Source organism: Gossypium hirsutum, chromosome D06 (assembly GCF_007990345.1).
Source record: "Gossypium hirsutum isolate 1008001.06 chromosome D06, Gossypium_hirsutum_v2.1, whole genome shotgun sequence".
NCBI lineage: Eukaryota > Viridiplantae > Streptophyta > Magnoliopsida > Malvales > Malvaceae > Gossypium > Gossypium hirsutum.
Window position 1 is genome coordinate 18627697 of NC_053442.1, and position 19678 is coordinate 18647374.

Below are 19678 nucleotides of genomic sequence, written 5' to 3' on the forward strand. Positions count from 1 at the left end.
CACACTCACGCATATATATTTTGTTATGACTAGATTCATTACCAAACAAGTAGTTCAGTATTAAAGAAAGAAGAGGGTGTGGGTGGATGTTGTCGTGCTAGAAACAGAACAAAGGGATATGAGTTTGCAATTCTATGGTATCAAATATGTGGGTATTTTTTAGGAATGAAAAATGTAATACAAGCATTTTGGGAAAGATGCTTTGCGATAAAATTGCATAAAAGCAAGCATTAACAGCAGTGAGAAATGGAATCTCAGTGGTAAGCATGTAATTACTTGTGTTAGATAGAACTTTGAAGATAGATTGGAAGATGATGCCTTCGAAGAGCTGTTAACAGAAGCCAATACATGTAAAAAAGGGTGTCCCATTTGCCTTCTGTTATAGGTAATTGATGACACCCATAATTTGTAAAATTCTACATATGAAAGGTGGAGAAAAGATGAGATAATTCAAGAGGTTTCACTAGCAATGTGTTTGATGAAATGGGCGACTGGAAATTGGAGGAAAAGTTATAAATATGGTTCTATTTGCTTGTTTCAGTTCAGATGTGGCTTTCTTCTTTTTGTGAAAGAAACTATTTGAGCTTTCTTCATACTCCAAGCATTGAGGGTTGAGATATTGACATCAAAAGTGCCATTGTTGAATGCATATAGGTAGGCTTGGTTATCTATGGCCAGCTTGGGATAAACTCTGGCAGTGATGCAAGCTCTTCCTTCCCCACCAAAGCTCTCCACAATAGAATGATCTATCTGCAATTTAGGAATCCAATTGCATCAGTCTATAGAAAACTTTGAAATGTTATTAATGAAGTGTTAAAGCAAATATAACATACAAGACTTCTCAGTGAAATCATCTCATTAAGAGGGTCTATGTCAATGAAAGCTCCATAAATGGTCTTTTTGAGTCCTTCCTCTAGAGATGACCTGCTTTGATCACTGCACATGAGCACTACATACTTGTCATTACTTCTGAAAACGCGAAAGAAGATTGAGGTTTGCTCTGTCAAGTCCTTTGAAGCTAAAGCCAGTATTCCGAATGGTCCAATATTGCCTCCAACCGATGCTGTCTTCTGACTACAGAGCAGTTGAGGATCAACCCAACTTGGATCCAATAAGTCAGCCTCCTTTAAGTTGGACGAATTGAAGGAAACTTCGACATCGGCCTTTAGCAGCATGAAGGCAAGATGGTTAACTCAATCTTTCACTTTTATGAGATTCCTGGGCATTATGTACAATTGAGAAATAAAGCTACACCTGAGAAGCTGTAATGCCTGAGATTTGAAGTACAGATCCACCCTTAAGTTCCTTGTTCTTGAAGCTGACATTTACGGTACGTTGCTTTTCAATCTCTTCCACCGGCCACTGAATCAATTGCTTACCAGTTTTACTAAGTAGAATGCTTCGAGGAAATGACTGAAAACAAACATCACCATTGTTAGAAAACATGGAATCTTCAACGTATTTTGTGACTAGTAGGATTAAAGGTTATATTACCTGTAGACCAGACCAGTCTTTCTTGATGTCATCTGTTGTACTGTCAGACTCTTGTACCCAGGCCCACAAGATCCTTCTCTTCTTGGCGCTGTCGAAAAATGTCTTAGAAGCATAGAAGTTACCATAATCGTATCGTAAATCTGAACCATTCTCCAAGAAATCAGTGTCAACCGAAAAATTATCTGTCACGGTCGTGTAATTTCCTAGTACATAGTGATCGCTGCTGTTGAAGCTTGCCTTGAGAACATGTTTTGTGAATTTGTCAAGTGAAGAGGTGTCAACTCCATTTTTTCCATCAAGGGAAACTGGATAGAAATCAGGACATTCCCACATGCCAGTCCTTGTGGACGAGTGAATAGGTTCTTTACTCTGTGTCCATGTAACAAAATCTCGACTTCGATACAGCAGTGCCCTTCCGTGGCTATTCATCTCGTTCCCAACTAAGACCCTCCATAATCCATCAGGACCTTGCCAAGCAGTTGTAGGATCCCTAAAGTTCTCTGAGTCCATACCATCAACATGGGTGATTATAGGATTATGAGATGATTTCACCCATTCCCTTAGCATAGGATCAGATAAGTTTTTCGGCTCAGCCAAGTTTTGAACTTGGCGGTTCATGGTAACACCTCCAGTATATAAAATGACTGGTTTTCCCCCGGAAAGGAACGTGGTTGAGCCTGACCAGCAGCCGTTGATATCGAAAGGATCATCAGGAGAAAGTGCAATATCAAGATGAATCCAGTTGACAAGATCATATGATATTGAATGAGCCCATGTTATGGTGCCCCACACTGCAGCATATGGATTATATTGATAGAACAGATGGTAAACTCCCTTGTAGTACATGGGACCTGAGGTAGATGTATCCATTTTAGAAGATTTGCATACTTCTATTACAAAATTAAATGGTGGGACTTTGTTTGTTCATATGAAGAGTTCCATGAATATCTGAAATGAACTTTCAGCCTTCTAGTAATCAATACATAGAACAAATGAAGAACATGTAACACATGAAAAGCATAACCAGGAGAAACAAAAAGTTTTACCATTAGGATCTGCAGTGCCATAAGTTCCCATTTGAAGATTACATGTAAAACACACACACACAGAACAAAGACAAAGTCAACTCTCTATAACAGGGGATAAAGACCGTAAACCACAGTTGTAAGGAAACAAACCATTCATCCAGTTTTTGGGAGGCTGAAAGTGGTAACCAGTTCTATAAGGCTGATCCTGTGGAAGAGATTGAAGCTTTTTATCATCTCTATCAGATTGAACTCCATTCCCAAGCAACACAAAGCAGAAGCCTACGACCAAAACAACAGATAAATCCATTGTAACCTTCAGTTTCAGGTCAGTCATCAATGGCTCAATGGGTTGCTATATACTTCCTATGAAGATACTAAAATACTGAAAGAAGTTTTCGAAGGTCAGATTGAATCATCTTATGGTCTTGCAAAGTCGACTTTAATTTTATTGATGAAAATGGGACAAAGTGCCGGTCGGTATAAAACTTTGAATAGCAATAGAGACAGGTTTGACGAAAATTTCTTTTTGGTAACCAGGTTTAATGAATTTAATACTCTGATTAATGCAACTTATCCATTTCAATACATCAACAACACCTATATGACGAAAAACACAAGAAATACAACACGTGTCGTGCCTCTTACGGTTAGCTTTATTTATATTATCTGTCTATTCAAATGGGTCTAATGATGCTTTAGTCCCTACTACTTCTTTCATAAATTTAAAATGCTTTTGAAAAGTGTGGTTTGTTAATTTCAAGTGTTATTTATTACTGTAAAAAATTACTGTGAGAAGTTAAAACCTTGAATTTAAACATGATATTACAAAATAAATTTTATTTAATTTAAATAATTTGATATTTTGAAACATAAAATATATTTAAATATTTTTAAGATTCTATATTATTAATAAAACTCTATGTTAGAAAATGACTAATATACTCTTTTATCAAATGATTATTACTATTATTTTGGTGGTCATTTTGTCTTTTCATACTTTTATATAGTTTTTAAATAAAAGAAATAAAATTAACATATCTAAAGACTGAACTCATATTCAATGGATTTATAAACAAATTCTTTACCATTACAACAATAATTCTTGAGTAAGCTAAAAAAAAATAACTTTTAACATAAACTGTTTTGTCTTATCAAATTTGTGTTTATAGATAATATCATCGATTAAGTTAGTGTCACAAGTCAACTCATACTAACTCACAATTGATGACAACACCATAATAAACAATTGTAGTGCATTTAATAGTGTTAATATAATATATTTAAGTGTTAAAATTTTGTTTTACTCACAATTTAATCTATTTTTTTATTTTAATATCATATATATTTCATGTGTTCTTATGATTAGTTTGTTTATTTGTGTACTAAATTTGTGGTTTCTACATGCATATGCGTGTGACAGAATTTCTAGTTAATATAAATTATTTGTAAAATTAATGATAAAAAATATTACAAAAATTTAAATATAATTAAAATGATATTTAAATAATTTAACATAATTATAAAGTATAGTTAAATAACTTTTTTATTGAATAGTTAAATAATTTAATATAATAATAGATGATATTTAAATAATTTAATATAATGAAACATAAAATATAAATTAATCTAAATATTTAAGTGCATTTTAAATAGTTAATATAAATAAGAATATTTTGATATTTTTACTTCAAAACGCAAAAGTCAAAAACTACTTAAATGCAAACTTTTGCATTTAGGTGAAAATACATCTTTTTGCTGTAGTTATAACCCTAAAGTCATGATAATTGTTAAATTCGTGAAATTAATTTTCAAAATTTGATGCGTTAAACATATTATCATATGTATAATATTATTTCAACATGTTATTTTCACATATTACTTATTAAAATTTCTATTAATGAATTAATGATTGTCATTTGTATAAAGATTGAAATTTCAAAATTTGAGACCTAAAATGATCCAATTGAAAAATATGAGCTAAATCTACAATTGTACGTATAATGTTGGACTAGTAATTGAATCTAACCTAGCGGGTCTAACGGATACTGTTTGGGTCAGGGATAAATTTTCAAATTTTAAAAAGTACATGGACTAAAATTAACCAATTCAAGAAGTACGGAGACTAAAATTGATCAAATTAAAATATAAGGACTAAATCCACAACATTTAAAAAATATAGAGACTAATAAAGAGTTTAATCTTAAAATTTAAAATCCTTTCAAAATTCTAATCCCCAAATCTCAAACCTAATTTTAATTTATTTAGAAACTTAAAGCTAGAAAACCATACCCAGTCGGAGTTCTAATCCAATCCTTTTAAAAATGAAACCTAAGCCGCTTCTGTTAGTACAAAAAAACGAAGACAAGTAGATGATGAAACATCTGTGATAAAAATTGTGTTGTAAATGTATAATTGGTTCTATTTCACTTGAGTGGTCCGAATGCTACTGATCCCAAAAAGTGCTTTGTTGCATGCGGGAATGTATATATATATATATATATTGAAGATAGAGATAGGAGCCAAACAAATGGTTGTATACATTACAAATGGTGTTATTTTAATTTGTTGTTATGGTCGGAGTGCTAGTGGTCCCTAAAAGTGTTATATTGCATGGTGGGGTTGTTATAAAGTTGTTTATTGAAGTGGACTTAAAAAAGGATGTGATCATACATATGGTAGGTGATATGCTTGTAAGCTTGAAATAGGTTTTTTTTTTGTGAAACAAAAAAATTAAACAAAGATTACATCATATTTATTTGATCAATTGCTCCTTTAGCTTTATCTTGAATGAGAATTTTTGAGGAAACATGAGGACACTGGTCATAAACTTGGAGACTTATCCTGTAACACCCCTTACCCGTATCCAACACCGGAATAGAGTACGAGACATTACTAAAACACATACACTTGTAAACGTATTTAACAGCGTTATAAAATTTCATCTAAATTAAAACTTTCAAAATAATTAACATGCTTCTATAACTTTTCACAATATATCCTCAAAATATTATAATCATAATAATTAGGGCCTACGAGACCCGATACATACTCATGCAATTCAATGCTTCATCTCCATTCCATTCAATTTGCAATTTCTCATGCTCACAATTTAAATCATATCACTAGCAATTTCCATTTAATTCACGTACAACTCAATGACATTAAGTTCAACACTAATACATACTTACCATTTAACTCAAATCGATTATACCATTCAATAACACATTTATGAAATTCTCAATTTTGCAATGAAAATGTCACTTTAAAATAACAACATCATCCTGGTATAAATACACTACCACTTAACCATTTACTTTAATTCTTTTGGGCCCATTTGTCACTTACCATCCTTAATCAAATTAGAGAACGGTTACGGAAAATTGAGTACTTCACTTCCACTTTGCCATAGTATAACTATGGTCTTACATATGATCACTTATCACTTGTCCCTGATCAGATAAGTGTAGCTAGGCTACCACTTATCACTTTGTCACTTGATCAGATAAGTGTAGCTAAAGCTACCACTTATCATTTTGTCACTTGATCTGATAAGTGTAGCTAAAGCTACCACTTATCACTTTGTCACTTGATCAGATAAGTGTAGCTAAAGCTATCACTTTGTCACTTGATCAGATAAGTGTAGCTAAAGCTATCACTTATCACTTTGTCACTTGATCAGATAAGTGTAGCTAAAGCTACCACTTATCACTTTGTCACTGATCAGAAGTACTCAAATCCGACGTTCCGCTCAATTTGATCATTTATTCAGTTTTCGCATGTTTATTTTATTCTCATTTCAACAATAAATATATCTCATCATACATTATATAATTCATGAATTTAACATTTAATCATTAATTTTCAGCCATATGAACTTACTATTTCATTACCTTTCCACACCCGTTTCCTATGCACATCACACAAGATATAAACATATCATTCAACCATAGTCGCAAACTAGTACATTAAAACATAATTCTTTTTGGAAATAATCACATAATAAACCATTTCACTAAAGATTTCATAATTTAAACCTTACCACCCCTTTCATGATCACAATATTTATTCATATATCAAACTTTCCAACATGTGTTAATTCAATACCCATTCACGACATTACTTCATGCCAAATCATATACCAAAAATACAATACACACGTACTATAAACTTTATTTTCCCACATGAGCTTCAACTATGACCAATACTGCACAAATATATGCATCATTTCTATTTCATCGTTTATCAATTATAATTAAGCATATGACCAATTATACACAAATCATTCATATATTTCCCAATTTTTCCTCCTCCTCCTCTCCATTCCACATCCTTAATGTGTATAACACACTTAAACAACACTAGCTATAATTTCACTATTTACTCACATGTATATTCAAAGCTGTTTATCCGAGTCAAAGTCACTAAATTATTTTTATCCGGAGATACAGAGCTCCAAATTAAGATCCATTAATTTTCCCTAAAACTAGACTCACATAAATTCTTACCATTAAATTTTAAGAATTTTTGGTTCAGCCAAATAGTACATTTTATTCTTTAAAGTTTCTCCTGTTTTGCTGTCTGACAGTTCCGATCACTCTTCACTAAAAATGAATTATCTAATTATACAGAATTCAGATGATGTTTCCGTTTATTTCCTTTGAAAATAGACTCATTAAGGATTCTAATCATATAAATTATAACTCATAATTATTTTTCTTCAATTTTTTATGATTTTCCAAAGTCAGAACAAGGGAACCCGAAATCATTCTGACATTGTCTCACAAAATTTATTATATCTCATGATTTACAATTACATTGCTTACACCTTTTCTTCTATGAGAAACTAGACTCAATTAGATTTAATTTCATATTTTATTCACCCTCTAATTAAATTCCCACAATTTTTGGTGATTTTTCAAAGTTATACTACTGCTGCTGTCCAAAACTGTTTTAGTGCAAAATGTTGATTTCCTTTTTGCCCTAAATTTCACAGTTTATACAATTCGGTCCTTTCTCAATTAACCCCTCAATTAATTTAATTTTCTCAATTAATTCTTTACCTAGACATTATAAGTTGTTTCACAACTATTGAAATTCAGAATTTCCACATATAACTCTATCTTCAAACTCTTTTACTATTAGGTCCCAAACATTCACTTTCTATTCAATTCTTTCAATAAAATCAGCATATGAACAATTTAAAGCTCTAATTCCATGCTAAATCTTCATATACTTCCAGCATGTATTCATAGCAACTTTCAACTTCTTTCATAGAATCAAAAACTAATGAATACAATAAGTGAGCCTAGTTGTAAAAGTCACAAAAAACACAAAATTTTCAAGAAATAATCAAGAATTGAACTTACCTGCAGTAAAAATAAGAAGAACCAGCTTAAGGAAACCCTTTATGGTGTTTTTGCTGATGAGAATGCAGAAAAATAAAGAGAAATCTAGATAATTCCACTTTGGTCCTAACTTTATTAAGTAAATTTTGCAATATTCCAATTTTTCCCTTAATTCTCCTTACTTTGTTGCTGATTTCATGCTTTTGCCGTCCAGCCCAAATAGACCTTGTGTCTATTTTCCTTTTAAGCCCTCTTCCTTTTATCATTTAAGCTATTTAATCATTTCCCATAATTTTGCATTTGTTACAATTTAGTCCTTTTTGTTCAATTAATTATCGGAACTTTAAAATTTCTTAACGAAACTTTAATACTAACTTTTTAACACTACATAAATATTTTTAAAAATATTTATGGCTCGGTTTAAAATCCCCGAGGTCTCAATACCTAATTTTCGATTCTAATTATTTTAATATTTATTTCTAGTGTACTATTCACTATTTTAAAAATTTTCCTAACTTCACATTTAACTTATACTCACTAAATTAATAATATTTTCTACCCATTTGTCCAATTTAGTGATCTCGAATCACCGTTCCGACACCTTTGAAAATTCAGGCCATTACATTTTTCCTCGTCGGATTTGTGGTCCCAAAACCACTGTTCTGACTAGACCCAAAATCGGGCTGTTACATATCCTCCCTTCTGAGCTCAATTTAGCCAAATAGTCCGCAATATGATTGTCTTCTCTAGGAACATGTCGAATCAACCAACGCCCTTCCGTGTTCATTATCTTTTGGACTCTCTTGAGAATTATAATGCTCAAGTCTCCCAATAAATTATCCTATAAAGTTTGGACTACTTCCAAATTATTTGTGTGAATCACAACTCTATTAAAACCATTACTAAGCGACGTAATCATGCCATTCAAAATACCTCAAAGATGTTGCACTTTCCGAGAAAATGATTAAAGCTGAAAATCTAATTCCTATTTTGATCTAGCAATACTACACCAGCAGGCGCTACTCTAGACCCTTGATCAACTTCTCCATCAATGAACAAGTGTATCCAATTCTCTAACAAGGTGCTCAGAGGATTAGAGATATGGACATTTGACTTATCCCCATAATGATTCCACTCATACTATTGTGTCCATGAATAGGGAATTTAACAATCTCAAGGACACTCCAAGAGATGCCATAGAAAATAAAAAGGTTCTTATTCTTCCATATGCGCCAAGTAATTAATCTGAAAAGACAGGACCAAGTTATCTCTTTTCTAGTCACTTTTGTGAAACAACAAAGATTGGAGTTTAGCCAAGTTTGTAAATTCACGGAAAAAAAAGTTGTCCTGTTGGTTATTTGGAAAGACTTGCCTCCACACCTCCTTTGTTGTTGAACAATCACGTAACACATACAAAATATCCTATGTATCATGACTACAAAGTGGGTAAGAACTGTTGCTCCCAACTCCACGCTGAACACGTTCCATGTTAGTGAGTAGTCTTTGTTTAAAAGTAAGCCAAATAAAAAAGCCTGACTCTTTATGGTCCCTGAAACTTCCACGTAACTTTTCAAAACTCATCTGTGGGGTTCTAAGAATTTTCTTTTAAATACCAAAAGGCGTTTTTGATAGAAAAAGATCCCGCCTTTAAACGTGTCCAAATAATCTTATTTGGCCTAGATAAAGGATGGGGGAATACTTACAATACGCCTAACAATATTCTCTGACAGCCAAAGTCGAAAGAGATCCAAGTTCCAAGATCCATCTTGCAACACCATCTCACTCAGGGAGCAATCTAAAAAGAGATTGGCATGGGCAGAAATATCTTAGTTTTAATTTCTACAAGCATGTTAAATAATTTGGTTTGGTGTGTTAGCTAAGTGCCTTAAAAGTTTGTTTTAGGTCCTGAGTTCAATTCCCGCATTTTGAATTTTCCTATTTATTTTAGATTTATGTTAACCTTGAGCTTTAGGGATTATTATTTATTTCACGTTGGGTTGTGACAAGAATTAGCTTGTTGGTTCAGTGGTAAGGTATTAGCTTACCTTTGATTTTTGTGTTTGGATCCCACGTTGCGCGAGTTGGAATATTTTTGGCTCCTTGCCTTTGAGGGTTGTTGAGTTTAATGCAAATTATATTTAATTTCTACACAAAATTTCCTATTTTCCCTCAATTTGATAACTGTTCACTTCTCTCTATCTTGATTTCACGTTTTTTTCCTTTCTCATCATATTTTCCCCATTTTCTTCTTTTCTTTTCTTTCATTTTTCTTGTGACATTCTTTTGTTCTTCTTGGTTTATTTCTTGCTCGTTACCTTTGGTTTATTTTGGGACTACGTTGATTGCCTGTTGTGATTTTAGTTCATCAATAGTGTAAGTTTTGGTTGTTATTTTCTGCTACTCCTAGTTGTATTTTGTTTGTGGTTCGAGATTTCGTTTGTGTTTTAGCCCATTCTATTATATGTTAAATGTTCCTATGATTGTTGGTTAGACGAAGGGTTGGAAGATCGAATACCTTTAACGAAGTAGTCTCGCTTCGGATGCTGTTCTTCGAGTGGTAGGAACTCGATTTTGGTTTTGGGGACTGAAATTTTGATAAGTGTATGCTATTTTTGGATAGATTTTTTTATGGTTAATTAGTATAATTTACCAAACGAATATAGGTTTCGTGAGTTCCAGACGTGTGGTTTATCATATCAACAATCAGGTGTGTGAAACTAATTGAATTATCACTTGAAACTCGAGAAAATTACAAAATAAAAGCTATTTTTGAAACTACCTAGCGCCACACGGTCGTGTGCGCCACACGACTGTGTGGTTGGCCGTGTGCCAGACCATATACGCCCCATGGCTGTGTGGTTAGCCGTGTGTGATTGTGGTAGGTCGTGTGATAGATCGTGTGTCAGGTAGTGTGGAGCACACGATCGTGTGTGATTTTTCAACCCATGTTGGTAGGCCATGTAGATCACACTAGCTAACTCTTTGGGCCATGTGGGCCTTTTGGGCCAATTTGAAGGACCATTTAGAGGGCGAATAAGGAACTCGAAAATAGGGTCCGTAGGTATCATATAGGCCCGAAAAAGAGTAAGTTTTAGTTCGTAAATACACAAGGGTAAGCTTAGAAAAAAAATGTTGAGTAAGTTTGGTTGTGTAAAAAAACCTATATGCTACACTATGATCTCTTAAGAAAACATGTGTGTATGCATGTCGTAGGACTTATGGTATAAGTATGTGTTTACGATTTTATGATTATGCTTATGTTTTGGGGTTGGATATGATATGATGGAAGAAGTGCTTTATGGCAGTTTTTATTGCAACTATGGCGACTAGATGACAAGATTCTTGTCTGGCAGCTCAGTTGCATGTTTATGAGTGGCATACCACTACATATTGGTATGATTGGATGGATGGACTCCTGTAGTCCTAATTGGTGTGATTGGTTGGACGAAGATGGTATGTAGCGGATGGGGTAGGATATGATATGATATGTTATGGTATAATATGGGATATGATATGATAATATATGAAATATGGTACAACATGATATGAAATATGATTTGATAAGATACGATATAAGATATGCTCTAATTTGAAATCTGTTATGCTATTTTGTACTCTGATATTTATATATATTTACCACGTTTTGTGGGCCAAATCACACACTAGGTGTTAAGCTTAAGTGTTTGTTTTTTGTTTTCAGGTGAACCTCAGACTTAGGATTGGACGGCGACATTGGAGCTCGATTTTCACGCTTTTGGGTTTAGTATGTTACGAACTTTCATTTTTATGGACTTTTTCAGACTTTGGACATTTTAATTTTGTTCGGGACATTAGAATCTATTTTGGTAAATTTTTTTGTTAAAGTTTTGGTTTTTAATTACTGTTTAAAACAAAATGACTAACAATATTCTAAAGGTAAACAAGACCAATTTGCTATAATGTGTCTGCTGCCAAATTTTGTCGAAAAATCGCTAGAATGTTTTATCTCACAAATGATTTAAGTAAAATGGATTTTTAAGTAAAACTATTTAACATGGTTTTCCTTAAAGTACTCGCGAGTTATTGGGAATTGATGCATTTTTAAAGAGTTATTCAAATCAGCTTTATTTACGCTGATAGTGGGTTTTCATAAAAATATAAGGTTAGTGTTTTCATGTACGATATAACCTCCACAATCTGACTGTAACGTCTAGGATGGTTTTGGGGTGTTAATTTGGTGGTATTAAAGCCAGTTTTCAAAACTCGGCCTGTGCATTTTAGGTCCAAAATTTTTAAGAAATAAACTGTTGTTTTAAATTGGAATGTTACTAAAATGACCCTTGAATTTTTGGAAAGTGAAACCAAGACTTTAGCGTCGATCCAAGTAAGACTCTAAACTTTAGATATGCTTTAGATATACTTGTAGATGTGGTACTTTAGTATAAGTAGTTGCCTTTAGAGATTGTAATGCAATAACACACTCTCTAAATACTGATAAGTACTTCCGATAAAATTTTAAAATAACAGTTTAAAACTTAAACTGATGCATAAAATTTTGAAATTGTAGATAAGATCATGAATACTCATGGATCCCGAGGATGTGGTACCTGTGGGCGCGGTAGTTGCCGTCAGGGGGCTCGAGTCGAGTCATCTTCAATGGGCAGTATACCTCAATTGGATATGAGTAAAACCGTAGGAACACCGACTACTAGGACTTGGTCTAGGACTCATACTGCCGGGGATGATGCACTGTCCTAGGAAATTTTAAAGGTTTTGGAGAGTGTTGCTGAGACCCATACTGGATCTGGGAACCTAGGATCAGTAGCTGAACGACTCCAGTCCAATGAAGCTAAACTGTTTAGGGGCGTTACTGGAATCGCCCTGACTATGGTTGAATATTGGTTATAGGCCACAAAAAAGATAATGAATGGTTTAGATTGCACCTTTGAGTAGAAATTGAAGGGTGCAGTATCCTTACTTCTCGAGGAGGCATACAAGTGGTTGTTGATGATGGAGGAGGGCACTCAACCTAAGCAGTTGACATGGGATTACTTTCGGAGTGCCTTCTAGAGTAAGTATGTGGGGGCAAGCTATGTTGAGGCCCATGGACACAAGTTTGTGGGGCTAACTCAAGGGAATAGATCGGTGGCTGAGTATTAGTCCATAATCTTGAGATTGAGTAGGTATGCTCGTGGTTTGGTGGCTACTGACTACGATAAGAGTATCCATTTTGAGGAAGGTTTGAGGTATGACCTTAGGGTTTTGATAGCTCCATAGAAAGAGCGGGTCTCTGCAGTCTTGGTTGACAAGAAAAAAATTATGGAAGAGGTTAAGCGCATTAAGCGTGAGAAGAGGGAAATGGAGAGGAATCATAATAAGAATAAGAGGGATTCGAGTCCTTTTAGTTCTTCTCAACGGCCTGTGAAGCAGGCCAAGTATGAGAGGCCTCCATAGGCAGAGCCAGTTGCTAGAGTTGAGCCTGTTGTCAGAGTTGAGTAGGTACCGAATTGTGGATTCTGTAATAGACGCCATCCGAGGTGAGTGTTGGAGGAGGATTAGGGCATGTTATATATATGGGTATACTGAATATAAGATTGGCAAGTTCCCCCATATGGTTGAGCTGGTGAAGGCTCCGATTTAAGGTCAATTTCAGCCTCAAAGGGTTGTACAGCAGCCTACTAGGGGACGTGGTCAGATGAGAGGGGGTAATGGTGTTGAACGGGGTCAGAGAGCACCGAGCAGAGGTGCGCGTCAGGTTGAGGCTAGGCAGCTAGCCGTAGTTTATGCGGTGAGGTGCCGTGAGGACAGGGATGCTGTTGATGTGATTACCAATATGTTCGCTATACACTCTTTATCCTATTTTGCATTAATTGATTGTGATTCTACATACTCTTATATATCTAGTAGCGTATCAGGATATCTGGGGATTTTGGTTGAGGACACTAGTTGTGAGCTTTTTGTGATTAGTCTTTTGGGCCAGCTTGTCCGAGTCAGTAAAGTGTATAGGAGGTGTCTACTTAAGGTTCAAAGGTTTGTATTTCCAGTAGATTTGATGGAGTTTTCATTTGGGGAGTTTGACCTGATTTTGGGTATGGATTGGTTGGTGGAGCATCGAGTTGGATTAGATTGTAAATCTAAGAGAGTGACTTTTAAGGTTGGAGATGATGTGGAAGTTGTAATGGTTGGCAAGCGTAGAGATTACCTCTCTAATGTAATATTCAGTCTTGTAGCTAAAAAGCTAATTTGTAAAGGTTGTGATGCATATGTGGCATATTTGCATGATACGAGTAATGTGGATTTGACTGTGGAAAGGGTTGATGCGGAACCCCGGATCTAGACACAAGAGAAACACAAATTAAAAATAAAAATGAGAATAAATAAAATTAGTTAAATAATAATAAAAGGATAGATTTGCCCTATGGAACCCTTGGTTAACTTGCAACCAAAAACGCCAATGATTGAGCGGCTCCCTACGAAACCCCTAGAAGAAGAACCTCTAGAAACACCGATGAATGGGAAAGAAATTTGAATATTTGTAACTCTGAAATACCCTCGAAAGTAACAAACTCCAAACTAAAAAGCAAGAGAGGAATCACTCTACTCTCAAAAAAATTTGCCTCACACAAATTTGGAAGAAAACAATACTCTCTTTTTTATATATACTTCCCAATGTGTAGAAAGCAAGCCTATTTATAGGCAAATTTCAAAAGTAATTGAATCCTAATAAAACTCTTTCAAGAGTAATTGAAGCCTAATAAAACTCTTTAAAATTATCTAAGAAAATAAAATAAATAATAACCTAACCAATAAAATTACTTAACTCATAAGTGATGTGTCCCAACCAGTGAGAATTAAGTAAATAATAATAATAAGATACATAAAAGATTAATCCACCAATTTATGGGCTTTCACTATTCTAAGATTGGTCCAGTGAATTGCATTCCCGTATTTGTCAACGTCACGAACATGATGACTTAAATTTGTAGCAACAAAGTCTTGGACAAAAGCATTCATCTTTGATTTTAATTGTCGTGCCTTACTTCGAGTGATTGGACCACAAGGAAAAACAACCCCTTGAGTGTCACCTCTTTGTCTCGTATCATTCTCCCCCTCTTCAAGAAGATTCGTCCTCGAATCTGAACCTACATCAAATTCAAAAGGAGAAAGATCAGAAACATTGAAAGTAGCACTAACACTATACTCACCAGGAAGATCGATGCGATAAGCATTGTCATTTATTTTCTCGAGTACTTGGAATGGTCTATCTCCTTGTGCATCAAGTTTATTCTTTCTCTTAGAAGGAAATCGTTCCTTCCTCATATGCACCCATACCCAATCTCCAGGTTCAAACAAGACTTGCTTTCGCCCTTTATTAGCTCGATGTGTATTGGACTCATTCTTTTTCTTAATGGCTTTACGAGCCTTCTCATGGATCTTTTTCACTAAATCAGCTTTCCTTTCACCATCTAAATTAGCAATCTCATTCAAAGGTAAAGGAAGAAAATCTAAAACAGTAAGTGGATTAAAGCCATATACAATCTCAAAAGGAGTAAAACCTGTGGAAGAATGAACAGAACGATTATAAGCAAACTCAACATAGGGTATCCATTCTTCCCAAGATTTAACATTCTTATCTATTATGGATCTAAGCAAAGATCCCAAAACACGATTTACCACCTCGGTTTGACCATCAGTTTGAGGGTGGCATGTAGTAGAGTAAAGTAGTTTAGTACCTAACTTACCCCATAACACCTTCCAAAAGTGACTAAGAAATTTTGCATCTCTATCGGAAACGATAGTCCTTGGGATTCCATGTAATCTCACAACTTCACGGAAAAATAGATCGGCAACATGGGTTGCATCATCAGTCTTATGGCATGGAATGAAATGAGCCATTTTAGAAATCGATCCACAACCACAAAGATGCTATCTCGTTCACGCTTTGTCCTTGGTAAACCTATTACAAAATCCATTGAAATGTCAGTCCAAGGTGAACTAGGAACAGGAAGAGGAGTATATAGACCATGAGGCATCACAGTGGATTTAGCTTGTTTACAAGTAATGCAAGTAGAGCAAATTTTCTCAAAAAGTTTTTGCATGTTAGGCCAATAAAAATGCTCATGTAAAACATCATAAGTCTTAGTGACTCCAAAATGACCCATAAGACCACCACTATAAGCCTCTCGAACCAACAATTCTCGCATTGAACACTTTGGTAAGCATAGTCTATTATTTTGAAAAAGATAGCCATCATGCTTATAAAATTTGTGAAATGCACCATGTTCACATGCGTCATAAATGCTTGCAAAATCAGAATCAGTGGCATATAAATCTTTGAGATACTCAAAACCTAATAACTTAGTATGCAAAGTACTAAGTAAAGTGTACCTCTTTGATAGAGCATCAGCCACAATATTATCTTTACCTTTCTTATACCTTATAACATAAGGAAAAGATTCAATGAATTCAACCCACCTCGCATGTCGCTTGTTCAACTTACTTTGTCCTTTTAAGTGCTTAAGTGATTCATGGTCAGTGTGAATCACAAACTCCTTTGGTAAAAGGTAATGTTGCCAAACTTCTAGTGCAACTCTTTATCATACAACTCTTTATCATAGGTCGAATAGTTCAAATGTGCTCCACCAAGTTTCTCACTAAAGTAGGCTAGTGGTTTACTATCTTGCATGAGGACGGCACCTATACACAATTTATCTTTAAGTTCATTAAATGCTAATTCTTGTTTATCTGTCCAATGAAAAGATACATCCTTTTTAATAAGTGCAATCAAAGGTGAAGCAATTGTGGAAAAGTTACGAACAAACCTGCGGTAGAAACCGGCTAACCCAAGGAAATACCTTACCTCAGAAACAGTTTTAGGGATAGGCCATTCTTTAATTGCCTTTACCTTCTCCTCATCCACACGAATTCCTGTAGAACTTATCACAAAACCCAAAAAAACAAGCTTATCCATACAAAAGGTGCATTTTTCAAGATTAGCAAAGAGTCGTTCATGCCTTAACACATCCAATACTAATTTAACATGCCCAACATGATCATTCAAAGTTTTGCTATAAATCAGTATGTCATCAAAATACACAACGACAAATTTTCCTAAAAAAGGTTTAAGTATGTGGTTCATTAATCTCATGAATGTGCTAGGAGCATTAGTTAAGCCAAATGGCATGACTAACCACTCATACAGGCCATACTTAGTCTTAAAAGCAGTTTTCCATTCATCACCTTGTTTCATTCTTATTTGATGGTAACCACTTTTTAAGTCAATTTTAGAGAAAATGCATGCACCATTAAGCTCATCCAACATATCATCTAATCGAGGAATTGGATATCGATACTTTACCGTAATCTTGTTGACAGCACGACAAGCAACACACATTCTCCAAGAACCATCTTTTTTTGGGACGAGAAGTACAGGGACCGCACAAGGGCTTAGACTCTCATGAATCAACCCTTTCTCTAAGAGATCTTCAACTTGCCTTTGCAACTCTTTAGTTTCTTCAGGATTGCTTCGATAGACTGGTCTATTCAGAATACTCGAACCAGGCACAAAGTCAATTTGATGTTCAATCCCTCGTAAAGGAGGTAATCCCTTAGGCATTTCAAAAGGAAATACATCCTCAAAATCCTGCAAAAGATAAAAAAAACAACTAGGCAAATGTGTATTAGGGTAAGTCAAAACAAATTTTTCTCTAAACCTAATAATTACAAATGTTTGTTTTGTACAAAGAGCAAATTTGATATCTCGAAACCTAGCGAATAAACTCACTCTCTCATCTCGTGACTTGTGTGTGCAATCACTTACCAATGTTGGGCTTTTAAGTTGGCTTTTAACACTAAGGGCCTCTTTACTCTCAACTTTTTTTAATGATTTTACCTCACTTCCCTTACCCATCTCACTAGCAAGTTTGAGTTTATCATTGTAGACTTCTTGAGAAGGAAGTGGAGCCAAAGTAAGCTTCTTTCCAAGGAACACAAAGGTATATTGGTTAAGGAAACCATCATGATTTACTCGTCGATCAAACTGCCATGGCCGTCCAAGTAATATGTGCCCAGCTTGCATTGGAACAACATCACACAAAACTTTATCAGAGTATCTACCAATGGAAAATGAAACTAAGTATTGTTTAGATACTTTTACCTCCCCACTATCATTCAGCCATTGCAAGTGGTATGGCATTGGATGCTTCACACAAGGTAGGCCAAGTTTCTCAACAAGGGAAGAACTCATCACATTGGTGCAACTTCCACTATCGATGATCAATGAACTAGGTTGTCCAACAATCAAACATCTCGTGTGGAAAATGTTATCTCTTTGTTCGCACCCTTCCTCTTTAAACTGGACATTTAAAGCCCTTCGAGCAACAAGTGCTTTCTCACCATACTCCAAGTATTCTTCATACTCATGATGAGTATGCACATCATCAGCATCTTCCAAAGGAGGCATCTCATCTTCGTTATCAGACTCAAAATCAACCTCACCATCTTCTCGAATCACCAATGACTTTTTATTAGGGCATTCTCGAGCATAGTGACCCCTTCCTTGGCATTTGAAACAAGTAATATCTTTTGGCTGCTTAATGGCATTAGGAGAAGTAGAAGAAGAAGATGGAGCTCGATTAGTAGAAGTAGAACCTTTAAATGAATTAGGCATACCTCTATCTTTGGAGTAAGTTCTAGGCTCATTTGGCTTGAACCGTGCATCTCTCTCATTCTACAATCTATCATCTTGTTTTTGCCAATTTCCTCTCCAAGCAGGATTAGAAACTGAACTAGCACCCCTCGTTGTCCCTTTCTTTCGTAATTGCTTTTCAATGGTGAGTGCGGTTTGAAGCATCTCTTCAATATCCATGTAGTGTTGTAACTCAACTCGATTTGCAATCTCAGGCTTTAGGCCGGCAAGGAATCTAGCCATAGTCACCTCAGCCTCTTCAACAAGATTGGCTCTAATCTGAATAGTCTCCATCTCTTTGTAGTAGTCATCCACAGATCTATCTCCTTGAACAAGATGTTGGAGTCTTTGATGGAGTTCTCGATAATAGTATGGTGGAACAAATCGTTTTCGCAAGATACGCTTCATTTCAACCCAAGTAGTAACAGGTTGCTCTCTATAAAGAATCCTGCTTTTACATAATTTATTCCACCATGTTAGTGCATAATCAATGAACTCAGCGACAACGTATGTTACCTTTTTCTCAGCAGAGTAGTTGTAACAAGCAAAGACTACTTCCATCTTTTCCTCCCAATCAAGGTAACCATTAGGATCATTCTTCCCTGAGAAAGAAGGAAATTTTGGTTTGGGGGTGTCATTGTTTCGTTCCAACCTTTCTCTAGGTACATACTCGGACTCAAAGTCATCATCAAAAACATGGTCCTCCCTTCGTTTAAAAGTTTGATCACGCAAATTTGATCGTCTTATAAAGGCTTCGTTCAACTTCTTGTAATTATCGGCAATGTATCTCTCTTGAGTTGTAAGTTTTGCATCAAGATACTCCCTTTACTCTTGTAACATCTGGGTCATGCGATGTTCGAATTGAGTTTGCAACTTTTTCATCTCTTTTTGTAACAACTCGACCAAAGGATCGTTCTCTCTTTTTTGCTCATCCCCTTCATTTTTACTAGTTTGGGATCTAGTGAGCGGCATGGTATCTGTGAAAGATCAAACAAACGGGAACAAGAAAGAAAAAATAATAATAACCTCACTCGTTAGCTCTCAAAAGAATAACTCTCTGAATGATTCAAAACTTGTAAATATGTTTGGAGAGGGTTACTAATCAAGATCAAATAACAGAGGTGCAAACTTCAAAGAAACAATGA

At 35.0% G+C, this 19678-nt stretch overlaps 1 protein-coding gene across 3 annotated transcripts; it reads right to left on the minus strand.

Annotated features, from left to right (window-relative positions):
* Positions 1–315: 315 nt before the first annotated feature.
* Positions 316–19125, minus strand: LOC107901479 (beta-fructofuranosidase, insoluble isoenzyme CWINV1). 3 transcript variants are annotated; one of them, XM_016827504.2, is made up of 6 exons: positions 2673–3005; positions 2541–2549; positions 1495–2345; positions 1255–1413; positions 834–1163; positions 316–750 (listed from the first exon to the last, which is right to left on the minus strand). In XM_016827504.2, exons 1-6 carry the CDS (start codon positions 2854–2856, stop codon positions 538–540), a joined length of 1746 nt encoding a protein of 581 aa, XP_016682993.1. In that variant the 5' UTR covers positions 2857–3005; the 3' UTR covers positions 316–537. The 3 variants fall into 3 exon arrangements, with proteins under 3 accessions (XP_016682993.1, XP_016682995.1, XP_016682994.1); XM_016827506.2 differs by lacking the exons at positions 2541–2549; positions 2673–3005 and adding an exon at positions 19118–19125; XM_016827505.2 differs by lacking the exon at positions 2541–2549 and having other exon boundaries at positions 2673–3007.
* Between the last annotated feature and the right edge of the window lie 553 nt (positions 19126–19678).

Excerpts from the sequence above, each read along its gene's own strand:
- LOC107901479 (XM_016827504.2), bottom strand. The coding sequence starts at position 2,856 with ATGACTGACCTGAAACTGAAGGTTACAATGGATTTATCTGTTGTTTTG. Across the intron at positions 1,414-1,494 it reads AAGACTGGTCTGGTCTACAG|TCATTTCCTCGAAGCATTCT; the intron begins GTAATATAACCT and ends GTTTGTTTTCAG. Across the intron at positions 1,164-1,254 it reads CAGGCATTACAGCTTCTCAG|GCCGATGTCGAAGTTTCCTT; the intron begins GTGTAGCTTTAT and ends ATGCTGCTAAAG.